The sequence below is a fragment of the Falco naumanni genome, chromosome 4, assembly GCF_017639655.2.
Source record: "Falco naumanni isolate bFalNau1 chromosome 4, bFalNau1.pat, whole genome shotgun sequence".
In the NCBI taxonomy this organism is placed as follows: Eukaryota; Metazoa; Chordata; class Aves; order Falconiformes; family Falconidae; genus Falco; species Falco naumanni.
Window position 1 is genome coordinate 88537205 of NC_054057.1, and position 25243 is coordinate 88562447.

Sequence of the window (25243 nt, forward strand, 5' to 3'; positions counted from 1 at the left end):
GGAATATGCTACTGAGTACTAGCATCAGGTGTTTGCCTTAGTATCAGACTACAGTGAAATCATTGTAAAGGGAGTTCTTTTTTGAAGACAGCTATGCCATTATCCAGGGATTGTGCCTTTGCTTGCTTCCAGCTTTGGAAATCAAGAGCCCTTGCCAGTACTAGAAAAACTGTCAAGAAGCGAAAGAAAATGAAGTATCATTAGAGATACTTTTACTTTAGAAATTAACATGGTTAAGTACTTGTGCTGGGTGTATTTGAAGCTTTGCTTAATGCTTTATTTGGCTGCTGTCACAATTGGTTCTAGAGTTTGCTTAGGCAGTTAGCTCTACTGTGCAGCCTGAGAGCCGACCTCGTTATTCCTGATTGCCATTCCATTTTGAGTAGCAACATGAGAAACATTGTTGCTTGGACAGTCAATCCTAAGACTTGGATCCTTTCCTCAGGGGAGGAGCCAAAGAGAATTGAAACAGAAAAGGGAAAAAGGAGTCAAATTGGAAGTAGAATAGGCAGTCTTCATGTTGTAAGATGCTATAGTCTAGGGTGCCTAGGTTTTTCAGGGGCAGATGTTTTGTTTCCATTAGACTGAAGTCCCTATATTTAATATATGCCTTTTGAAGTGAATATTAAACAAACCAACTGCTTTTAGGGAAAAAAATCCTTTATTCACTGTAATGGGGATCTCGGTTCCTTGGTAACAGTGGGAGAATCAAATTTCTTAGACAGAGTTCTTAAGAAATACATTCCTCATGAAGTCAGAGCCTGTGTTGCCTCTCAGCTGCCTGGCTTGGTGTTTCAAAGGATAATGATGAACAATGTAATGAATGAAAAGTTCAATGTACTGTGTCCTGTGTCCACATAAATAATTTTCATGGGGGCAAGGATGCCTAAAAAACTTGTGATATCTTGCATGAACCAATATTACTACTGTAAAAATATTTTTAAACTGCTGTCAGAGTAATACTTATTTTCATATAGCAGGTCAGTCCAACTGATAAGCTTTGTGTGTCTAAACAGCATAGTAAAAGGCTGTGAAGGAATGTAGTTGGTTGACTTTAATTCATGCAAAAGACCAAGCCTGGGCATCTATTTCACATTTTGAATCAGTCTGTTGATGCAAATCTTGCCAGCTCGTAGTCTTGGCCTTTGAAAACTTCCTGTGTCCTCTCATCCAGTGCCTCATTTGTGCACATTTTGAGTTGATAGTTCATGTTTTCAGCGCTAATTTATGGGACACAATTTGCAGCTGAAACTTCAGAGAGCTGAAGACATTTTACTGGAACAAGAAAAATGAAGATTAAAACTGATTTCTAATCAAGTACCCATGTTCATTTACCATACAGGACCTAAGCATCTTCAGAACTAGGATGAGGTGCAATGGCTTAATTTTTACGTCTACCAACCCTTAACCTTTGGTTGTATTAATCGTACTCAATTCCTAGCAGTAATTTACATCTGTTTTAATGATGTTTGATAGTAGATATTGTATGTATCAATCTGTCTTTTTCTAGCCTTGAAGCACAGACTTCAGCAATGTCCTTGAACCAGCTCCCTGACGCTTCATCAGTTATTTGAAATAGTCATTATGTTGCTCTTTGACCTCCGTGCTGTAGGAATGGCATTGAGCGAATTTTCATTTATAGAATTTTTATTGGTCTGTTTCAGATTTTGCAAGAACGAGGTTCCAGGATGTGAAGACAGTATTGAATGGTGACAATTTTTTCTCTTTTATTCCAAGACACAGTGAATTGTCACACTGAAGAGGCTCAGCTGCAAAAGAAAATACCTGATTTTAGACAATTTTCTGTTGATCTGGGTTCAACCATTTTTGCCTATAAGCTGGTGTCAACTGGCTGAAAGCATTGCAAGATTACGCAATGGGAATAGATGGTGTGGGAGTGTGTGTTAAGTTTTGGTTGTAGTGCATGGTTGTACTCTCTTGTGGGCTGACTGACACTGGTCATTTGAAAAGAAATGACCATGCACGCATATTTTCCTCCGAGACATGTAGCACTTAATGCCTGGTGCTGGATGACCCAATGTTGATCAGTTTGGAGACATTTTCCTACTAATCATTGTAAACGTTTAAAGGACAATGTAATTGGTGCTACACACACACACACTCTGCAGCCCACAAATGCAAATAATTGGGCCTACTTTGTTTCAGAATCAGCGGCAGCCCCAGTTGACTGTGTTATACTGCACATTCCTTATGGCTCTGTGACATGCTCTTACATAAGAACAGCCTAGGAGATCAACTGAAATTAGCACGTAAAAAGTTACACAACAGACAAAAGGTTTCTCAAATGGAAGGTTGTATATATTGACTGGATTTATAGCATATTTTAATACCCAAAGGGAAGACTAAACTCAGAAAATGGCTTTCATCTGAGTTATTCTTGATGTTCCTTCTGTTAAAACAGTCTCTTCCTGCGAAAGTTATGCTCCAGTCTTAGCCAGATGTTTGGAAGGGGAATCAAAATTCACTTAAACATTCTGTTTCTTTTGAGATATTTGTACTCATATGTGTGTTTGTGCTTTTATAACATGCCTGTAAGCATTGAACTCTGTGGATTACAGCAGAGATTTTTCAAGAGCTGAAGGCTGTACAGAAATATGGCTGGCTAGTCCTAGATGCCTATATCTGTGACTGGGATTAAAATCAACCGTGAGTGTGAACACAAGCTCATCCAATTGAAAAAATTACTCAGACATTCAGGATACCTGTAATCAACCTTTCTCTTTCTGTACTGTTTCATCTATGCAGTTAAAGAACACTGACTGAAAACATCTGGTGCAGCTTTATTAGTTTGTCGCTGATGAAGGCTAATACATAAGACTGGAGCTTTTTAATACACTATGTTTTGAGCAAAATCTTTAGCACATCTTTAAAACACTTAATTGACAGTATAAAACTCAGCTTCATTGACTTATGAAAACAGTGGAAGGGAATTTCAAAAGGCTACAAGATTGTTTTGAATTCTAAAGACATGACCGTTTTCATTCTCAGTAACTTCAGAATTTATGCATATACTCTAGGTAATCCTTGACACAAAAGCCTGATATTCAAACACCCAGGGTCTACTTTTTTTTTTTTTTTAAAGGACTTATTATACATTGGTAAAAGTTTGGCAGAAACAATTTGTAAAAAACCATTTCTACTAAGCAAGTTAAGTAATGGGCTAAATGTTTTGTCCATGCATCTAATGCTTGAAAGGGTTTGTAATGCATTTTGTGACTTGGATGTGGTCTGCACAGGAAGCTGCTGGCCCCTGCGCAACAACACATAAAAAGTTTGTCTTTTTTTAAGATGTTAAAACTGAATTGAATTTACTAAAAATGTAATTGTGTAGGGGAAAATGTTTATACTTTTATACTTTTTTAGACACCCCTATTTTATCAGCTTAAATTTAGCACCCAAATTTCCCCTAAATAGTAACAGATTATCTTGTGTATCTGAAAATAACTTTAACAGTTGTCTGTGTTAACTGCATATTAAAACATTTCCTCTGCTGCAGTAGTTACTGTGTTTTTAAACAGTATGACTCCACGGAATTCTCTGAGCTCCCTAGCTCATGGAATTGCAGCTAACGATGTTTCTTGTTGTTTTCTTTGTGTCCTACAGAAGAATTCGGCATTGGTCTAAGTGGATTTTAATGCCTAAAATACCGGTTTTACAGTGATCCTTATGAATCGGCTTTTCTGTTGTCTTTCTTATTTAACCCAAAAAAGACAAAGTATTTCATAAAGTGAAAATTTCAAGAATGACAGCAGCAAAGCATGAGTAACAAACTGAGCAAACTGAACAAATTTAGAATATGTAAAAGGGTGGGTTTCTCCAAGTATGTTTTTTCACTGGAGTATTTTCAGTTTAAAAGCATGCTTTTATGGTGAGATTTCCTACAATCTAATTTACATTGTATCCTTGTTGTAGCAAATTTTGGGGAAATGAGTGGTTAATCATTTTGCACTTTGTTTCCAGTACCTCACAAAGATTTTAAGGGGGGGGAAAAAAGGCAAAAAAAAAAAAAGATAACTTTAATAGGCAGGTACCTTGTAAATTATTTTAAATATGATGTTGTTTGAGACCACCTGAAATAACTACTTTCCTGTTCTTGCTAACGTCATTATTGCTTTAATTTTTGTGAACATGTGAGGCTTTCAGATAGATGGAAGTGCTACTGTATGCCTTTTTCGAGGCATTAAGAATGGATCCCTATGTTAAGTTTGGTTTCTTTTTATTTGGCTCTTGTAATTTCAAATAAAATTAGCTACGGTAACAAGGTAATTGCATTAGAGTCCAATCTACATCACCAGGTTTTGCAAGCATTGCTTCGTCTGTTACGATCTTGCAGGATGAGGTAATGTACTGGTAGTTTAAGCGGGAGTCCTTTGGTTCTTCTCTGTCCTTTGGGGAGTGTTTACCTCAGGAGAACTGCCTGTGACTGTGTAAAGCCGGGTGGTTCACTGGGGGGCTGTAGTTGGATAGCCATGCTGCAAAAAGCCTTTGACGTTAACTCTGGATTTACACAGCTTCTCTGTTCTTAAATCAGAACAGTATTCCAGGTTAGAATTTAAGATCCTGAGCACAGAGAGATGATAGCAGAAAGAAGTGAAGCAGGAAAGTAGAGATACCAAAACATAAGAGTTAATCAAGGTGATCTCTCATGAAAATGTAAATTCTATGAAATATTTAACTTTCAACCCTTCTGCTATACAAATAGTCAGTGAAGTTGTTTGGTGTGTTGTCCATGGAACAGGAGGTTACTTCAGCAGATGATTAGTGGATTTTCAGTGAAATTGTTTAAAGGCTTTTACACAACAAACTTCTTGCAGAACTTGTTTAAAAACTGAGAAGTTCAGTTTTACCATAGCAATTTCGTGCTTTGAGTTAGGAAACAGAGAGCATACTGTTGGCCTTAAGTTTTGTCAGCGGCTAATTTTCTGTATTGAAGGTAACATTTTTATATTAAAGGTTTTTGACTTCTTCAAGTGGCAATTATATCAGAGCTTATCTGCAATGAATAAGTCATTTCGAGGCCTCTTAAGATGTGAATGTCACCTGGTCCATAATAACAGTCCAAAAGTGTAGTCTGACTCAGCAGCTCCCACAGAAAATGTGAAATGGATTATTTTAATTTTTTTTCAAATTAACAAAAGACACAAGTTTACTGGGAATTCTCTCCCACTTACTGTGGGGTTCCCATGGATTATGGCTAATTGCAGTTTGTTACCCCACAGTAACTGAATTGTGTGTCAAAGGCCTGATAGTATTTAGAAGCTTGTATTGATTACCTACTAAAGTTTCTGCCCTCAGAATCATATACTCATAAAATCTGGGAAATGTACTGTCTTGTTTTTCAAATTCAGCTATGTTTCTTGTAATGATAACAGTTCCTTTGTAAAATCTTTGATTTGATAAATTTGATAAATCTTCCATTGTAGCATTAGTAAAAGAGATTTCTTAAGAAATTGAACTTGATGTATCCATCCAACTCTTTTGTCTACAGATTTTCTTTAGACAATAGCTGTGTACCTCCATTTCTAGCAGTGTGGTTGCGCAGTTATGTTTGATTAGAAACAGGAGTATTTCCTGAAGATACCAAAACTGAATGAATCTCTTCTTTCTCTGAGAGGGGGGCTTTTTTCAGGAGAAGTATGAAAACTAGCAGATTAGCTAAAAGAAAACTTGATTGCAAGCATGCTTAGGGAACAGGTTTGGTGAGTAGGATGATGGTGTTTTCAGAAGACTGCTTCTCAGAGCAGAACACTGTATTCTGTGAACGTCTGTTGAGGTTGTTGAGTGTTGTCCGTCTCTTTTTGAGCTGTAGAGAGCTACCACCAGCAAGTTAACACACTAATTACAAATTACAGTTACAAAAATGAACTTGGAGTGTAAAAATACAATAGTATCTGATTGAACAAAATGACCTAGAAAATGGATTATAAAGCTTATTGTCCAGTCATTCAGGTATACTGGAATACTTTTTTTGAGAAGTGAAGTACTGGGCTTTTAATGAAGATCAAAGTCAAGTGAAAGAGAGTCTGGAGATGAAGCTTGGGATTTTGTTCACCTGAGGTGCGATAAAATCATAAATTATCATTCTCCTATTTTATTCTCTCTGTCACCACATCAAAAGTATCTTTGAAGTTTTTTAAATGAACTTCTTCAATCAGCCCCGAAAGGTTGGGGCTTTTGAAAAGGGGATGAGATTTTGTTATGCTGTTAACGGTACCTGTTAGCTCAGGGCAGTTGGATTAGAACTTCCAGTGGTCATTGGAGAGGTATCTTTTCTAAGACAACAATTTTGAAATGCATGCAGTCTGAGGATGCTACCTGTTACTTTGTTATAGTTTAGACTCCAGCTTTAAGGGCAATCTCAGGACGTTACCTGGGTTTGTATGTAGAATTATTCTTAAAATAGTATAAATATTCATTTTAAAAACAATGTGGAAGGCTCTCTAGGGAACTCATTGTCATACAGCCTTTCTTTCTTTTGGCTCACAACAGTTCAGGAGCTGTAAAGGCTTCTTGCAGAACTGAGGCTTTAAAGGGCTAAATAGATCTTACTGTTCAGTTTGCCTATAAATGACTGTCAGAGAGAAGGAACTCTCCATTTTCAGTGCAGAAATGCTAAGGGCTAAAATCCTTTCCAGGGCTAATTTGAGGTTTTGAAAGACACATAATGTTTAAGAAGCAGCTTATCTGTTTTTCTTTCAGCTTATGGACTCTAAAAAAAATTTTTACAAATTCCTGAACCAATTGCAGATCGAAGCATTCATATATGGCTGGAATTTCAGTATCCAGCTTGCAAGGAGTACACTAGAGAAGACAGTACACTTGTCCACCACTTTGTTATTGCCTACGCTGAAATGTAACAACTTTTCTGAACGGCACTGGCAATAGAGAGATTTTGAGGAAGATTCTGCCCCAAGCAAGTGTTGAATATTGCAACTTTGCTGTCCTTTACTTCAGCAAGGTCTGCCAAGGCATAAACTTCTCAAAAGTTTAGTGAACAGATACTGCTGCAAATGCAGCTTTCTAGGCCCATCAAATGGTTCTCTTTAGGATGTTGTGTGTTAATAACTACTATAATGAGAGAAAATTCTAGGAAGTTATTTTGCTCATTTGGGGATGGGTGGAAAGGGAGGAGGTTCTGTAACAGCGGTCTTCTTGCCTTGGAAAGCTGAGCCTAAGTTTTGACCTGACTTAACACCTGTTGAGATTTCCAGGCCTGGTCATCTGAAATGTAAGAGTTAATGTATTTACGTACATGATCGTTGCTCCTTTTGAAGATTTTCCAAAAGCTTATGCACAGTTTTACTCAAACTTACCTTGGCTCACATGTGCTTGCTAGGATGAAGCAAGTGCCAAGGCACTGTAAGAGAAACATTGCCGACCTGTCTACCTGGACCTGAAGCAAGATCACCAAACTGAAGGAGTATCAAATGGCACCTATTTCTACCTGCTTCTGCCCTGAGCCTCATCTGAGGCTAGCTATGAAAGATCTGTTTCCTATGGACTCTCTTGACCCTCCTACCCAACTCAACAGGTGTTCTTCCCTCCCCCCCCCCCCAAATCACTGATCTCAAAATCAGTTGTGCATGAGCTGTTTGTGTTGCTATCCAAGTGGCCATACTTGCGACATCTTATTTACTGGATAGTGGATTAGCAATAACACTTTATTTTGTGCCAGTTCATTATCTCTGAAGTGTTCTTACTGCAGCAAAGTTTGAGTTTTGATCTGGTTTTAATGCTATTGCATTAGCCAAAACTCTTAGCACAGACATAGACAAGAAACTGAATCCATGGAATTTCCCTGGACAAAAATCTGCTAGGGCTTCCCAGGTCATTTGAGGATGGTTACAGCTAACCATCATTTTTAAAACAAACATACAATTAAAATGTGTGTGGGTATTTTTTTAACCTTCTTTTCATAACACTAGCATATTGTAAACTGCATGAAATAAACCTGTTTTTTTCCTTTTAAAGTCTGATGTCTTACATCTTTTCTAAATCCATTAATGTTGACACTAACAGTGTAGTATCACTGATATTGCTAGTTCAGCACTTCAGATAGAAAATGTAGTTGCATTTTTGTGCAGTGATTCAAAGCAGAAATACTTTTTCCTTTGTAAAGGAGACAGCCTTTTCTACAGCCCCAAAGACTTTGTCACAAAAAAAAAAAAAAAAGAAAAAAAAAGTCATGTTTCTTCACATATATATCCACTGGGACATTAAGGTATTTTTCTTTGCATTTACTATGACTACTGCTCAACATTACAGTAGCAAATAGTATTATATGGATATATAATCACACACAAAAAAAACACATACCAAGTTTAAACTAATCACTTTGTGTACATTTTCTTTCACACAACTCACAAATCACCCTAACATCACAGATTTTAGAAGCCAGTACTGTGCATTTTATTGTAAATGCTTCTTTTGTTTGAAAAATTAAGCTAACTTAAGTTGATACTTTGTAATAAGGCCAACAAACAGTATAAGAAATGTTATGAAGAAGCCACATAATACGTGTTTGCTGCAAAAATTTTAAAGCTAGAAATGGCAGAGGGAAGTAAATAAGTACCAAGTGCAAGTTGCTGAAATTACTTGGGCAGTTTGACAGCTGTGCCCTCTAAAAGTATAGAAAAGTTTGTAATTCAGTATTAATATTGAGAAGAGCACTGGACTGCTCCTCTTTTCCAAACTGCTAGTAAAAATTAAGTATGAGAAGCTAAGACCTGTGAGTTCTAAAATCTTAGAGGCTGTACAGTTACATATGAGGTGAACTTAATCTTAACAGTTTAATCAGTTTTAAATGCAAGGTACATTCTAATCTTTCCTTACTTATGCAGCAACTTCAGCAAAATGGGGTCATTTTACTAAAGTGATTTTGGCATTTTAATTGCATTTGGATTTTACTAAAGCGAATTTGACTCCTTTCTGTAGGTATCAAAACCAAAATAAATTTAAACAAGAATATGAATTGTTCGGGGGGGGGTGTGGGGTGGTGGGTGCGGAGCCAACGCAACCTTAAAAGAGCTCTAAGACCACTCGGCACATCCCCTTGGCTGAATTCAGAGCAGCTGCAATAAAAAGATGTGTTGTCTCCTCTGTAAAGCCCCAAGTGATGAAGACTCCATACCTATGCTCTCCCCAGTAGGCACTCCTCTAGTGTTGTAGTATCTTTTGCAGTAGAAGGATATTTTTAATACCTCTGCTCCTTTTTTTCTTGCTGCAGTTTAAGCTGATGACCCCTTGTTCCCTCCGTTATGGTCCATGAATCGTTGATAGTTGCTTTACCGTTTGCAACAGCCTTTCACTTTCTCAGAGACTGTTGAAAGCTCCGTGGTGAAGTGATACGAAAAGAAAAACAAAAGTTTAGGTGGGAATTTTAAAAGCCAAGTAGAACAAAGCATAAACAGAACGGTGCCGCAGCGCCTGGAGCCGCTGGGGGGGCGCCGGGGGCCTGGGCTGCACAGCCCTGGATTTGGGCACCGAGCTGGGTTAAGGCCGATTGGGATTGCGGCGGTTATTTATTAAAATAGTCAATTCTAGAGTTCCTAAGAAGGGAAACAATGTTGAACTTTAATGCTGGATAGAACGCAGTTCAAGAAACACAAACGCAACCAGTGCGAGGCAGGGCTGAGTGGAGGATCCAGGCCTAAAATGTCTTTAAAATTAGGAAAAAAAAAAAAAAAAGTCAGAGGCGAGAACAGAACGCGGTCTGTACCCTGCCGCTGAAGGTGCGTTGTCGGACACCAGCTGCCCGCCCCCCGCAACCCGAGCAAACAACGGGGACACGCCACCCGCGGAGGCCGCGGCGCTGCCCCTCACCGGGCGGATGAAACTGCCGGTACGGCCCAGGGGCGCAGCTGGGGAGCTGGCCCGCGCCTCGGCTGCTGCCGCTCGGCTGCTGCCGCCCCCCTGCCCCGCGCCCCCTGCCCGCCGCCCCCTGCCCTGCCCTGCCCGCCGTCCCTTTCCCGCCACCCCCTGAACGCCGCTCCCTGCCCGCCGCTGCCCCGCCGCCGCGGCGCGCCCCGCCCCGCCCCCTTTGACAGGCTCTCGCGCCTGCCAATCACCCCCGAAGCCCCGCCAGGGGCCGAGTCCCCACCCTCCAATCAGAGGCCCGGCCGGCCACAGTGGGCGGGATCTGGGCAGGCTCCAGAGCGTCCTGGGGCAGGCGCCTCCTGCTAGACCCGCGCCAGCGCCCTGCGAGGGACCAGGCCTGTGGGGCCGCGGGTGACGCTCTCAGCGCCCGGGGTGAGACCTCGCTCGGCTTCTCGGCGGCGGTCCGTGGGGGCGCTGGGTCCGACCCACCGCGCCGCCTTCCCTGCGTCCTGTGCGCAGGCGCTGGCCGGGCGCCGCGGGTCCTGTGGCGCGAGGGAGCGCGCAGCGCGGCGGGCGGCTCGCGGGGGCTCAGGGCGCGCGGCGCGGCGGTACGGACGGGTCGGGATGAGGGACACGCGGCGGCGCCGCGCTCCGCGCCCAGGGGAAAGGGAGGGAGCGGGAAGTGGGGGGTGGATGGGGAGGGGGGGGGGGGAGGGAAGGGGAGGGGGAGGGAAACTCCGAAACAGAGACAAAGGGGGGGAGCCGAGCCGGGAACATCCGGGTCACTCGCCGCCGCTTCAATCCGGGACACGCGCGGGTGCTGCGGCCGATCACGGTGAGGCCTGGCCGGGCGCGGGCCCTGGGACGGCGGGGCCTAGTGCGGCGCGTAGGCGGCCCCAGGCCCTGCCGGCGCGGGGGGGCCTGGCCTGGCGCTCGCCGTCTGCGGCGTGAGGGGACGGGCGGCCGCGGGGCGGGCGGGCATATAGTGGTCGCGGCCTCGCGGCTGGGCCCGCCGGCGCGTCGTTGCCTGCCCGAGGTGGCTCCGCAGCCCGCCCCCTAAAGGCCTCGGTTGCCGTGGGCCGAGCTCGCCGCGGGGACCCGGGCACCGCCGGGCCTGCGCGGAGCAGTGCCCGCCCCGCCAGGGACTCGCCCGGGAGCCGGCGGGCGGGCGCCTGGGTGTCCTGTTGAAGGCCGCGGCCGCCAGCCCCGCGCGCAGCGGTCTCGGCGGGGCAGGGCCGCCCGGGCCCGGTGACGGGGCCGCTCGGGCATCGGGGCCCGTCGCCGCGCGGCTCCTTTTGTTGTTCTCCCCCGCGGCTCCGGCCGCCGTTCGGGCCGCGCCGCCTCTGCAGCCTCTCGCATGTCGCAGGCAGGAGGAGGCTTTCTGCTCCAGCCGGGAGCTGGCGTGCCGTGACTAGACCTCAGCCCTTGGCCTTCTCCGCCCATTCTGAAAAGTAAAGTTTGTCTAGTTCTGGGGCAGGCTGCTCCAGCTGATAGTTTCTTCTCTCAGCATTTAACCTGCAAAGTGAAAATGTGAGGCTAGCAATAAACGATTATTATTTTTTTACTGTTAGGAATTTAAGAACTGCTGACAGTTCTTGAGACTGAAGTAGCATGTTGATGTGTTTGGAGTCTTGTCAGGAGTCAGAATTGTGGATGTGACTGCTGTTCCTGTGGCAGCAGAACACTTCTTTGCAAGGCTGGCTTTTACAGGTTCCCTCCTCCCACCACTCAGAGGTTGCAGATGGGTAAAGTGATCTGTAATGCAACACAGTCTGCATTTGTGATGGGTGTGTCAGTTTTGCTTTGTCCTTTTTTTCCAAAATAGGTGGTAGTAACAGCAGCAGAGGCAGCAGCTACTGAGTAAACTTGGAAGTTTCTGTTAATTTTCTAATGAGCTGATAGCAGTAGAAGGAGCATTACTACCTCTTAATGCCAGTGTGTGTTTGGGGGGACTAAACCCAAACAAAATAGGAAGACCGGTTTCTTAAGCTTGTGTAGCCCCTGCAAGGTAGGGTTGATAAAACTTTCCCTGGTGCAGAATTTTGTGTTCTTTTCAATGATGTCATGTGTGAATATGTTGAGTCTTCTCATTCTGTTCATTAGCAGTAAATTTCTCAGGCGAAGAAAAGAAATTGGATGTGGGACTAGAAAAAATAAAATCAAAATTCTTCAGAACTGGGGTGTTTGGGGTTTTTTCGTTTGTGTGGTTTTGGGTGTTTGGGAGTGTCTTTTTTAAAAAAATTAACAATTTCAGGTTAATAGTTGTCTTGCAAGCTTTTGAAACCCCTCACAAATGCAAGAGCTAAACTTTAACATACAGATATTTGGGCAAACAACTATTTGGGGAGGGGGGGGAAGCCAAGCAAACAAACCATGCACATAAATTATTGAAGATAAAAGTAGCAGTGAGAATATCATACCTTCAGGTTTAATACCCACTTAGTATTTCACTTCCTCCTGCTACTCCATAATTTCTGAGACCAAAATATATACAGGGATGATTGGTCTCCATTTATCCTCTCACAGGCTCCAGCAGAACTGAAGTTAAATTATTTTACCAAAGAGCTGCTATAGAGTATGTATCAGCAGTTTGTTGATAGGTTGATTTGCCTTTGGGCAGATGCTTACCTAATGGGAACTTCATTTTTTAAGTGGGCTTCCAGTCTTATTTGTCTCTAATCTGTAGTTGGTAGTAGTTTGTGGTGAGGTTTTAGATGCCTGTCTGCTGTTGTCAGGCCTGTGGAGACTATACATGTGAAGCCTGTGCTCTCTTGTGTACAGTGACGTTTTGGATGTAGTCTTATCAGTGCTTAACCAAGTCAAATGTCTCGAGATTTGAAAAAGTATTTATAGAACATAAGAAAACCTTTAATTTACTAGGGCACAGTATAGTGTATAACTAGTTGCAAAAGCAGGTGGGATACAGGGCCTGAAAACCTGCAGGTTTTTTTCTGTTGAAAAGTTACTTGGTTGGCGATGTTTTGTAGGATGCATGTTGTTTATATGCCCTCTGAGAAGCTGGCATTTCTCTTGAGGTACATGTAATTAATTGGCTGTTAGCCACAGGAAATACAATTCATGTATCTGGAAGCATCCTGCAATGTTTCTTGGCAGAAGAGGTAGTTTAGTTAGTAAACTATTGAAGTATATTTGAATGGTTAATAAGCACAAATAATTTTCTCAGCTTATTTTGGAAGGCTATTATTATTACAGTGGACCACCAGGTACCAACAGCACAACCAAAAGCCGTATATTCAGTAGTTCATTTAAAGCTGTTGCATGGGCATGGGCTCACAAAATACTTAAAATTACTCTTTGTATAATGTAGTTAAGGGAGAGGTTTTTCTTGTTCAGGTGGTATCTTTTCAGTGGCTCTGCATCTTCTGCATATGAACAGACTAAAATCTGAAGTGGTATGTACAGTTTGTGTTGACCAAGTCCTGCAAATCTTCTGACATAACCAAGATACAGATACCTGTGTTGGGAATACTAGGGGAATATTAGGCTGAATGTAGGATTTCTTTGTGTGCGTGTTTACTGAGCATGAATGGTCCCTTTTTCAAAAACATTTTTCTGATGTGAATTTAATTGCTAGTTTGAAGTTGAAATTGCGGATTATGGGTGTCCATGCAAAACTGACTTTGGGGGGCAGGGGGAAAGCTAGAAGGAGGAATTTGAAATACCAATTTTCCTAGGAACTACATAGAACTCTTAATCTGCTTTTAAAGACTTTAAGGTGTTTGCACTGCTAGCCACTTTTGACGATGTGTAAATACTTAAATTGGAAGCGTGCTGTCTTTTAATCTTTAAACAGTATAGCAGATGAACATGAGATGAACAGATCTACATATCTTACATGGAATAGGTCAGTGCCTGGTAAGTCTTTACAGCATTAGCATCATGCTAAAGGGCATAGCATGAACATGTGAGACTTTCAAATATCTTTCTGAGCTACAATTCATATGGTTATAGTAGTAGACTGCAATACTCTTACAAGTAATCTATGCACTAACAGAACATTAATTTTGCATTAATTCTTAACCAGTGTTTAAACGTTTGTTTTAATAGAGTGGTAACACTCCTTTCATTAGTTCTGTGAGCTTGTTTAGTGGAAGAATTCTACTCTCCTGGCTGTTGTAAGGGCTTGTTAGCTAGGTGTGGAGTTGAGAACAAATTGGTATGACTTAATCAACTGCCAGGTTATCAGCTCTTATTTAAAATGTGTAGAAGTGCAGTAGGGAGAAGGATTAAAACCTTAATTGGAGGGTTTTTTGGGTCATGAAACTCTGAGTTTAGGTACAGTTTGACAAGGAAAAATACACTCTTGCTCTGACTGCTCTCCTAGGTGAATGGAGAACCCTTCCTTGAATTTGAAAACATCCCTCTGTTGCAACCATCATGTCTGGAGCTGTTCATACATCATATGCAATAGTGACCTGTGCTCTGAGTGTTTCTTCTGCAGCCTCAGTCACCATGCTTGGGTGGTACTAAGGCAGTGAAGGTGCCGGAAGATCATTCGGTTTATACTGGAACTGGAAACCTGCCTCGTGGAATGAGTGGCTTTTCCTCAGCTCAGTTTTCTATAGCTGTCTGTTTCTGCTGCTGTCAAGAAGTTGCGTAGTGGCATCACTGCAAAACTGAGAAGATTTTGTTAAATTCTGTGCCTGTGTTGCTCTTGTGTAGAATACTGGCTTTCAATGGGAATTTACAGTCTAAAAATTATATTCCTTATTGCTGTTCGGCAGAAACAGGAGCAGTAGAGGTGTTTGCCTACAGAAGAAAGCCATACCTTTTGTGGTGTAGTAAGGAGATAGGTATGTGTTCATCAGTCACACAAGTAGGAAGCACTTTTCCCAATACTGCTAGTGTTTCTGTTGTCAAGCTACTGTCAAAGTTTCTGAGATGTGGTTCAAATATAAAACACAAGGTGGGGATACTATTTAGTAGGTCAAGTCCAGTAACAAATATGATGTTGATGTGAGAAAATTTAGTATTATTCCTGATCTTAACTTCTACAAGGTGCGCAAAAGCCTGTGTCTTGGCTGTAGTAGTGAAAATCAGAGGCCAGGATATTTCCTGAGTAGGGCTTATAAATAGATGATATAATGTGTTGTTTACACTACAAGTAAAAGATTATACTGAAAGCAATTATTTTTGTTTTAGAGGGACTCTGAATATGTCTGGCATAGCTCTTAGCAGACTTGCACAGGAGAGAAAAGCCTGGAGAAAAGATCATCCATTTGTAAGTATGAGAGTTGTCAAACTTCTGACTGCAGTTACTATGGTGTTCTAATGATGATTTTTTTACCCTGATGTGATTCTTTTTAAATAAAAAAGCTGCGTAAAACTATGTAGCGCAAAAGGAAATAACTATGTAAAGTTTGAATGTATGTCATGAAGTATTCTAAGTACACCTACTGAAATGCTCACCCTTTGGCTTTTTGCCTTAATTCAGGGATTTGTAGCAGTACCTACAAAAAATCCAGATGGCACAATGAATCTAATGAACTGGGAGTGTGCTATTCCAGGAAAGAAAGGGGTAAGACTTACTGTTGTCCTGACATCTCACTTATGGTGAAAAGTAACATAATCCTGCTTATGTGGTGCACTGACAATTTGGAGTATAACTTACACATAGTTTAATAGAAATGCTTGGGTCCTGCTGCTACTTTAGAATCCAGGTGGAGTAGCCTAAGAATGATACGGGACAAAATACACAATGAGCCTGTTCAGCTGTTGGCACTGACCACCTTAAGAATAAAAGTTTTCAGAGGAGTGTGTAAGAGTCCTGCATTGAGCAGACTTGAGATTGTCTTATGCTTCATGCCAGGGTTTGACTTCAGTTCTTACTAAATGCTGGTGTAAGCCTTAAAGCTTGAAAATTAATACTACCAGAATGTTTCCTCTTCTGGTTTACTGCCAGTACCTTTTTTTGTCCACAGAACAGTGAGGCCCTTCAGTCCTAGAGAAGTGCTGTAGCCCTGTTTTTAACTTTTTTGATTCCATGGAAAATAATTCTGCATTATCAACGTGGAATGTCATCACCTTCCATTTTATGGAATTCTCTCTTTTTGTATTGGGGAAAGAAAAATAGAACTCCCCAATGTTGTTTCTTTTTATCTGATTTCACATGTGCTTCTGTGTCCCTTTCCTTAAAATAAAGAGGGAAAGGAAAAAGTCTGTAGAGACCAAAATTGGGGGTTTTATCAACTTGATCTAGGGGATAGGACAAATGCAAACTTTCAAGTGGAGAAAATCATTAATGGATGAAGGTTCTTTGATTTTGTACACTGCCATTACAACATCTCATTCTGAGCAGGATCTTCTTTCTATTTTTCAAGATGTTAGTATGTAGACATTATTCTTCAATTCATTGGATGCAGTTGTTTCTTCTGAGATAATAGTATTAATTACTCCATCATTTTCATTCTTCGGATTTTTAGTGTTTTTGCATTGGATATGAGACTTTTGTTGCTTTGCCTGTATTACTGCCTCTTGCTTAAGTCCCCTTCAGATCTTGTTTCCTAGATTCTGAGAAGACAGCATGTATAGGCAAAACCTGCAGATTCTGTACTACTAAGTTTAACACTGAACATGGCATTGCTGTTACATTTCTAACTTAGCTCAGTATTTGGTAGTTGTTCGCACAGCTCAAGTTAGTTCTCTAAAGAAGCATCTAAAAGTCAGTGTAAGGAAAAACTCATCCCCTTGTGTTCTGCCAAAGCAAGGTTAGCCATCATAATAGCAAGTTTAGGTGTCACCTTTAAATACATGCTATACAAAATCTTTATGCTACTGCTTTAAAGTTTTGTAAACCACAAAATGGAGTGAATAAGACTCTTAAAGCCAACTTCTTGCCTCCTAGAAAATGTGTTGCACCAGGAAAAGATCAGTTATGCTCATGTGATCAGTGATATTTTTAAAAATCAGGGGGTTTAATCAGTAATAATGCCATCTCTTTAACAACCAGCAGCACGCCTCACTCATCTCTACCAGACCAACCAGTTGCTCTCTATTGCCTCTGTGTTTGAAGGCATGCTGTACTGCAGTTGCTTCCCCTGAGACAGATGACTAGTTGAAACCACCAAAATGCTTTCTTGTCAACCAGATCAAAAATGGAAGTGTTGTTAATCCTGGGTTGGATATCTCCTTTCACCTTTTTGACAGCAAATCACTTGTTAACTACCTAGAACTCAACTGGAAGAATATCTGCAACCTGTCTGGTAATGCAATATGATCTTGATGGTACTGCTGTCATACTGTTACCATAGTAAGCCTTTTGAGTGTCGGCTGTCTTTCATCTGTAGCTATGTTGCTCTATCAGAAAGATAGAGTAAAAGTAAGTAAAGTAAGTATGTTAAAACTTTTTGTTGACCGTTCTGGCGTTTTACTTGAAGAAACTATTAAAAGCTATTTGTCTTTCCCTATGACTGAAGGCAAACAAAATGCGAAGAGTTTATTCTTCAAAAGGCTCTTTTCTAAAAATGGACAAGTTGTGTCTTCTGAGAAGGTATGGGGAATAGGTATTGCTAGTTGTTGACAGCTGACTACTGCTGTTCGGAACATTTTGTTTAGATACACTGTAGCAAATGTAATCAAACTCACTTCTTAAAACACAGTTATCTTAGTATTCTGTAGCAGGTTTTTCTCCTGTTCTAGCTTGAGACTCTGCACAGAAAGTCCCAGCAACAGTGGAGTGCTTTTGCTCTTCTCGAGTGTGGGGTTTTTTCCCTTGTGCTAAAAATCACACAATTCAGGTAGGAAAGAATAGAGGATTTCCTTCTAAGGTGGTCTTCAAACATACCTGAGGATAAGGTTTGATCATTTATGCTGATGTGAGACCATTGTTACTCCAGTTTGTTTTAAAAAATTAACCCAACACTTACTTCCGTTGCAGTATTTCCATAGCAAGGGCAAGTTAGAGAAGTGGTCTGAATTTTACATACGTAATAAGCTTTTCTGTATTTCTGTACTTCTTACCTGAAGTCAGTTTGTCAGAAGGTGGGCTTTTTTCCTTATTTCCAACTAAGATGACCATGAAGTATATATTTGAGACAGGCTTTTCTCTTTTGCTAGACATTTTTCCATATTTATATGACCCTTTTGAGTCATGCTGCCCTATTTGGTCTGCTCTGCAGCATAGGACTTGCTCTTGTTAGTGCTCTTCCCAGTTTCTGATGGGGATAAAAAGCTTCTTGGAATTTCTTTTACACAAAAAGATGAAATCTGTCAGACTCTTTGCTACCAACTACAGACAGAGTTAGTTTTAGATTAGTAAACCTTACATTAACTGTAGCAGTACTACAGTGGTGTCCAGATTTTTTGTTGATTTGTGGCTTGCTTAGACACATTCTTGTGAGGCAAAATGGGAGCCATTTACATCCACGTGCTTAAGGGTTGTATCCACATTCTGTCTTCTCAGACTTCTTTTCAGCGGGGTATAATGGCCCCTTCCTCATTGTATGTGTGTCATATAAAACTAGATGGTTTTGTCAGCTATGATCCCAACTCTATCGATGACTCAGCAATGCTTGCTAGCTGTAATGAAGTGGAAAAGCAGGGTTTTTTCCTTCAGCTCCTTATATAGGTAGGATAACTTGTCTCAGTCTAGACAGCATGCTGCAGCGTAGAACAGCTATTTTTTGCTATGTAGCAGAAGGATGCCTTGTACTTTGCCTGAGAAACTGTCACCTTGATAAGCTTTTTTTCCACAAGTTTTGACTTTTCTTTAATCTAAACTGTACCCTAACTTTTTATAGACACCATGGGAAGGAGGCTTATTTAAACTACGGATGCTTTTCAAGGATGATTACCCTTCTTCACCCCCAAAATGTAAGTAAAATGTTCTAATAAGCCCGTGGTTTTTAGTCAGTGTTAAACTAGTCCATGATGTTCTACTAATGGTTATTAGTTTCCTAACAGATTTTTTTTAAGAAAAGTTGCTTTTTTTTTCTTTTCCCACCCACCACTTTGCATTTAGAAAGTTGTGATGAAATGAGTGAAGTGCTCAGTATAACAAAACTGGGAGGCGAGGGGGATTGCTGTGTGGGTTTCCTCAGAGTCTGACAGAAGAACAACTGGAAGTGTTTGCTGCTTGATCAGCACTCTTTGGAAACTAATAGGTAGACATGGTTAAACCAAATCCCTTTGCTTGTTAAGTTAAGTTGGCCTTACTCAGAAGCCAAGAACTTAGGGGGGAAAAATAATGTTCCATCAACTTCAACTTTTTCATCGACTTGCTCTAAAACATCAATCTGTTCCTTTTCTGATACTATGTACAACAAGTATCTTCAGATACCTAGTTTCCTTGTTGAGTTTTTGAATTTTCCTTATCCCATCTCAAACTTGCCTACTTTAGAAATCTGAAAACACCTATTGCTTTGCCTAGTTTCTTGGTTCTTGAATTGGCTACCGTATCAAGTCAATGACAGTGATTACAAACTGCTCTCTTGATAGGAATTCTTGTTTCATTTTAGTGTTTCAGCTGTAACAGTTGTCTTGGTTACTCCTTTTATTACTACCTAAATACATTGTGACACAAGGGGAAACATTTTAACTAGAAAATATTTAACATCAGTATCTGGAGAAATACCAACAGGCACATCCTGCAAGTGTTAAATGAACTGTGGTGCCTTAAAGTAAGCTGTGTATGTGATACCTAAGATTTCTTACCAATGCAGGTTCTGAATTTCTACTGAACTTCATTCAGCAGCTCATGAGCAAGACTTTACTTGTGATGCCAGATGGATTAGAAAACTGCATTAATATGTAGATATCTTACATATTGCTAAACAGGTGTTCATTACATTACTCAAGATAGTGGCTGTTGCATCTAAGTCCTGATTAAAGAAATGCCAGAATATAGATGGAGTAGCAGAAGGAGAGCTGCACAAGCCTACTACTTCATTCAGTCTTGCAGCTTAAACTTGGTTCTTGTTCAGGGCATCTCGATTATAGACAAAGGAAAAGTATAACTGAAAAATTGCTAGGAACTTTGTCATCTTTTTATGGAACGTTTTAAAGTGAGGAGAGAAGAGATGAGTGAAGGGCAGTATCTTTCTTTTATGTAACAGTATGTGAGTCTAGAAAGATAGGAATGTTTTAAAAAGGTCTTTATTATAGAGCTGCTACAATCTGTCAGTTCTGATCCCTAAACCAAAACATCACTGGTTACAACGATAGTGTTGTGTTGCCTGGACTGATACCACAGATGTGATGGAGTACTGCTTTAAGTGCAAGATAGGTCCAGCAGTTTGCAAGGCGCTTTTTTTTTTTTTTTTTTTGGGGGGGGGGGGGGGGGGGGGGGGAGATGCAGTGGCGGGGGGGAAGGAGTGCCGCAGGGATGCTGGGGGTGGACAGGGGCCAGGGGCAGGAGGCTTGTCTTTGGCCAGTTTTGGGTTTGTTTTTCTGTCCTAACTGATACAAACCAACTCTCTGATCTTAGTCTTAGCACTGCATGCAAGTAATTCTCTCTTCTTCATCAGGTAAATTTGAACCACCATTATTCCATCCAAACGTGTATCCTTCAGGCACAGTGTGTCTCTCCATCTTAGAGGAGGATAAGGACTGGAGGCCAGCAATCACAATTAAACAGGTCATTAATTGTACTTGGATGTATTCTTAGCCCTTCTTATTTGCTTTGCTTGCTTATCTGATGTGAATGAAAAATGTTTGCTGTGTGTTTCTACAGCTGGTTTTAGAAGGCTTTTTTTTAATTGAATGTCTCTTTAGTAATGCCTGTGTTACTTCTACTCCTTGTCCACAGATCTTGTTAGGAATACAAGAACTTCTAAATGAACCAAATATTCAAGACCCAGCTCAAGCAGAGGCTTACACAATTTACTGGCAAGTATCTTTGTGTATCAATTTGAAAGCTGTTATATTGGTTGCAGCTGTCTGTTACTTATAACATGCAAATGAAGGAATGATCAGGGTAATTTTCTTGACCTTCATGGCTGTGTCCTGTGGTGATGTCTAGCTTGTGCCAAACCAGTAACTTCATGGTGAATAGACTAGTAGAGCTCTTAATAGCATCACAACAGCAATAAAGTGTGTGAAGACTGTTTCGTTAAGACCATGATTCTCATCACGATTCTAGCCCGGCACAGAATCCTTTTCCCTAAAGGCTGAGTAGTAGTAATGAGACATAATGATTTCATGAGACCCAGTGATAGAGGAGACCAAATTAGGTGACAAGTCCCATTCATCAGTACAGGAGTAACTTCTGTCCAGTAGTGAGTACCTATAAGCACTTGTGCCTGAAGGATGGAGAGCTGCTGTGATTGCTGGAGGAAATATGTAGCACTTTGTGAAAACTAGATCTTCAAAAAGAATAGGTTAAAAAGTACAGAAAGCTTGTCTTGTGGCTTTAGCAGAATGCAGCTTGCATCAGTTGGGAAAGATGATCCTTTGTGAGCTAGGAAGTACTTTTTCTTATAGGCTTAATCTTAAAATTTTCCCACCATTAAAAATGGATGGCTGATCAGTAAACTTTAGGGGAGAAGAGCACTTTAAACAAATGCTTTTGGCACTGACAACTACTGAAATAATGTACAAGATGGAAATGTGGAATTATTATTCTGGACAGATGAACAATTCCAGGATAGTACCATGTTTGAAAAATGGCATTTTGTGAGACTTCACATGCAAGCTGTATCAGAAATGTCTGTTACAGGATCCTAGAGAAAAGGAAACATAGGAATGGGTAGTGTGTCTTTGATTTAATTAAAGGCTTCACTCAATGTTGTTTTTTAACTATCTGCTGAAGACTTGATGGGACTAAGTGCATATGGAGGACAGTTAGGTGGCCACAGTTGCAGGTAGCACCTTTAGGAGCCAGTGATGATGAGGCAGGCCCCCCCCCTCCATTTTTAAAAAAAGTACTGAGGGAATATAGGGCAGGAATAATATACTTGTATAAGTAGTCAGTGTGTTTTATTTTTCCATTTCATCCCACATGCTTGTATGTACAAGGATCAGTCTTTGCTGGTCTTGTTCCTGTTTTATTGTGCTTCTAGAAAAAAAACCCAAACCTATTGAGAATAAACTATTACATGCTGGTTTTGTTACTTCAGACATATATAGTCTTCCATTTATTCTCTTATGTCTTGGATGTGTAGTATTTCAGATGGGTTGCTATATTTTCTGTAGTCTGAGAGTGTGACTCATTATGAGCAACAGGTAGAAGCACCTCAACAGAGCAGGATTGTGTATGCATCTGTAATTTGGGATAGTTGATAAAATACTGGTGAAGATGCAGTATTGTTTACATAGATGTCTTTTATTCTTGAAGTTTAACTTGACTAAACTTTGTATTCAAAATAAGAATACTTGTTCTCATTCTCAGGATTGCTTTGGTACTGTCATTCTAACTTTAGCACTCCTGATGTGCTAACCTGCTTCCTCCTCTACTGTAGGCATGCAGAGTCTACTATGGCAGGCATTCTTCGTGCAGATTTTGAGGATGTAAGACTTAACAGCTAGGTTGTGTTCTCATGTGACAGTGCAATATAACTTTAAAAAGAAAAATTCCAGAATACAGTTTGTAAGTTTGTTTATGAGAAGAAGCTCTAGTATTTTCAGTCTGTGTGCTGGTAATTGTTAACTGGTTGTGATCAGAATTGGCATCCCTACTTCTTCCCCTCAAACAGTCAAATTCTGAGGATATAATTTGCTGCCTTTTTTTTTTTTTTTCACTGCAGCAAGCCTTCATAGCTGAAAGTAAGTTAAGTTTACTGCAAAGCTGTCTGCAAAATCTAGTCACTGTAAACTACCTTTGGCACAAGAGTAATGGTAACAAATTTTTGTCTAGCTCTTGACTGACACTTCTGACAGCTAATACAAAATATGGTGTTGAATGTAAATGGATGTTCTACTAAGCTACTACCATTCCTTGTTGGCCCAAGAATAGAGAACAAAGAATTTGTCCTTGTATGTGTTGAGTCGGTGGCTTAATGACTGGTGTTAGTTCTCTGAAGGTAGTACTTGCTTGTTTAATCAATCCATAGCAAGTATGCTAGACTTAAGTGAACTATAGTGCTTTTTCAAAATGTTGAGCTAGTTGTTTGGGGTTTTTTTCAACTGAAGGTTCAGATAAACCTAATGCAATGTGTCAGGGTCTGCAGAGATAAAGGCTGAAACTACCATACCATTATCATTTTCCTGTTTCTTAAAAGTGCTTCTCCTCTCTCCCCAAAGCAGTAAAGATGATGCTTTAAAATCACATAAAGTCCACCAACTGTTAGCGAACTGCTCTCGTCAACCACTTTGTGCTGTTAGGATGCTGGAATTTATTTTTAATGACCTCAGGGGTAGTGGAAAGCTTACGTTCAGAGGAGTAAGAATGCTTGCACGTAAGGTACAGCTGGCCTTCAGAAAGAGCAAGCGCAAACCTGTTTACAGACCATGTCATATGGTATGAAGTCAGATAGTACAATCATTTAATGACAGATAAGGTTTGGGAAGTAACTAGTTAAAGAGAACAGTGCTTCCCTCCAAAGGAAGTTGCCAGACTAATGGTCCAGAAAGGCCTTTAAAGTAGTTTGGTGAATTCCTTTGTTTTGCCTTCAGCAATGATGTAGTTTCATATTGAAGAGAAACAGAACAGTAACTGTAATATGACCTCTGAATTCTCAAGCTGCAATTACCCTTTCTCTCTCTTCTATACAGCCAAAACAGAGTGGAATATGAAAAGAGGGTTCGAGCACAAGCCAAGAAGTTTGCACCATCATAAGCATCTGTCATGCAGCATCTTAAAAAGGAAGGGATGGCAAGAACTTGTTTACAAAACTTTTGCAAAATCTAATGTTGCTATGTACAATTAATATCCACTTAGGGGAGGGGGTTGTATGTGTGCCATTTTCCATATTCGCCACTTGTATACAGTTCTAAATTTGCTGAATTGCCCCCCGTTTTTTCATACAGGGTCTCTTCCTTCAGTCTTTTGTATTTTTGATTGTTATGTAAAACTTGCTTTTATTTTAATATTGATGTCAGTATTTCAACTGCTGTAAAATTATAAACTTTTATACTTCTATAAATTCACTAGTATCTCTAGTTACTTTGCTATCTGATGCAGGCATGCTTTAAAATGTTAGAACTATATTTAGCCTCTAGCTGGCTGTATGAAAAAAAAACATGCCCTCTACCCCCTTCCCTCCCTGAGTTTGTTTTTCTATCTTTCAGAAACTAGGTTGTTATTGCTTAAGAGCCTCTGAGATCCAAAGTCAGCCAGCATCCTTATTCTGCATCACTTCCTTTGTGTTTATATGGCATTCTGTCTGTGTTGCTGTTTAGAGTAAATAAACTGTTTATATAAAGGGCTTTGTTTCATTTATCTTCATTAAAATACTGCCATTTAAATGGCTTTGAACACAATTCAGTGCAAGTCCTGTGATGCTGCACTTATCTTTTTGTTTAGATGTTGCCTTCCATTTCTTTTCCCTGCCCTACCCCCAACAGTGGCCCTTCTTTGGGCCTCCAGTGGTAACTGCGGCTATTCAACTGTTACCTGTTCCTTAAACAGCCTACAGATTTCTCACTAGCTAGAGACCAACTGCTTACTGTGCATAACTGGATCAACATACTGCTGTGACAGTGTTAACATAAAATAACGTAATGTTAGATCAGTATGAACAATAATAGAAACTGTCCAAGGAATGCAAGGTGACCTGCAGCAACTGGGGATTTTCAATCGTACTTACCAGAAATTCTTCTGTGCCTTCTTCCTTATGTCAATGTATATAGATTTTTAGGGAAAGGACGTGCTCTATGCAATTACAGTTTCCTTCTGTAAAGGAAATCTGTTAAATTATGTAAGTTATTTTCATGTATGTCAAGCTGATATGCCCTCTATTAAACTTTCACTGCTTTTTTTTAATTGTATTTTTTAGTCAAAATCATTCTGCAAACCAAATGAAGTGTGAAAAGCTTTGTGCCATACAAGCTGTAGCTTCTTCATTGCTTTTGTGATTAAAAAATGGCAACTGCTAGAGACTTCAGTTATTCTAAGTGTGATACAGCTCTGTTCTCAGATCTGTTCTGCTTGTCTGCATTTGATTACAATAGCTTTGTAACATAAAGGCATTTGCCCAAATCAGAATAGCTAACGCACATTATTCTTAGACCTGTAAAAATTGTTTGTGTAGGATTTCTTCCTTACCTTTCTCTTGAAGTCCATGTTAAAACAGCTGATTTAGGAAAGTGTGTGTGTGCTTGGGGTGGGAAAGTGACTAATTGAGTGAAACTTGAGTTAAAGGAAAGATTCCCTGACAAATTCATTTACTTGGGGTGGTTTGTTTTTTGTTTTTTTTTTAAAAGGGAAATGGAATACTTGTACCACTGAAACTGCTGCTGTGACTCCCAATTCTAGCTCCAGTAGGGCTGGCATTTAATATCTCTAGTAGAA

The 25243-nt window shown here is 40.5% G+C and overlaps 2 protein-coding genes across 7 annotated transcripts in view; both read left to right on the forward strand.

Annotated features, from left to right (window-relative positions):
• KCTD5 (potassium channel tetramerization domain containing 5) overlaps positions 1–7991 on the forward strand; it is a 37158-nt gene extending 29167 nt beyond the window's left edge. For 4 of the 5 annotated variants that reach the window (XM_040593412.1, XM_040593413.1, XM_040593416.1 and 1 more), the window contains one exon: positions 1665–7991. Coding sequence is in view for 3 of the 5 variants with exons in the window: in XM_040593413.1 (XP_040449347.1) it covers positions 1665–1694 (30 nt within the window). In the remaining 2 variants the exon portion in view is untranslated. The remainder of the gene's footprint in view (positions 1–1664) is intronic. The other variant, XM_040593415.1, reaches the window with a different exon arrangement.
• Positions 7992–10136: 2145 nt separating this feature from the next.
• On the forward strand, positions 10137–24155 carry UBE2I (ubiquitin conjugating enzyme E2 I). 2 transcript variants are annotated; one of them, XM_040593435.1, is made up of 7 exons: positions 10137–10269; positions 15001–15079; positions 15293–15376; positions 18597–18669; positions 20322–20431; positions 20603–20682; positions 23506–24155. In XM_040593435.1, the coding sequence occupies exons 2-7, from the start codon at positions 15014–15016 to the stop codon at positions 23567–23569; spliced, it is 477 nt and encodes a 158-aa protein (XP_040449369.1). In that variant the 5' UTR covers positions 10137–10269; positions 15001–15013; the 3' UTR covers positions 23570–24155. The 2 variants fall into 2 exon arrangements, with proteins under 2 accessions (XP_040449369.1, XP_040449370.1); XM_040593436.1 differs by lacking the exon at positions 10137–10269 and adding an exon at positions 10562–10672.
• Positions 24156–25243: the final 1088 nt, after the last annotated feature.

Bases quoted from the DNA above. Each gene is read 5' to 3' on its own strand.
- UBE2I (XM_040593435.1), top strand. From the start codon at position 15,014: ATGTCTGGCATAGCTCTTAGCAGACTTGCACAGGAGAGAAAAGCCTGG. The intron at 18,670-20,321 runs GTAAGTAAAATG...CTTCTTCATCAG, and splicing joins CCCTTCTTCACCCCCAAAAT to GTAAATTTGAACCACCATTA. The intron at 20,683-23,505 runs GCAAGTATCTTT...TCTTCTATACAG, and splicing joins GAGGCTTACACAATTTACTG to CCAAAACAGAGTGGAATATG.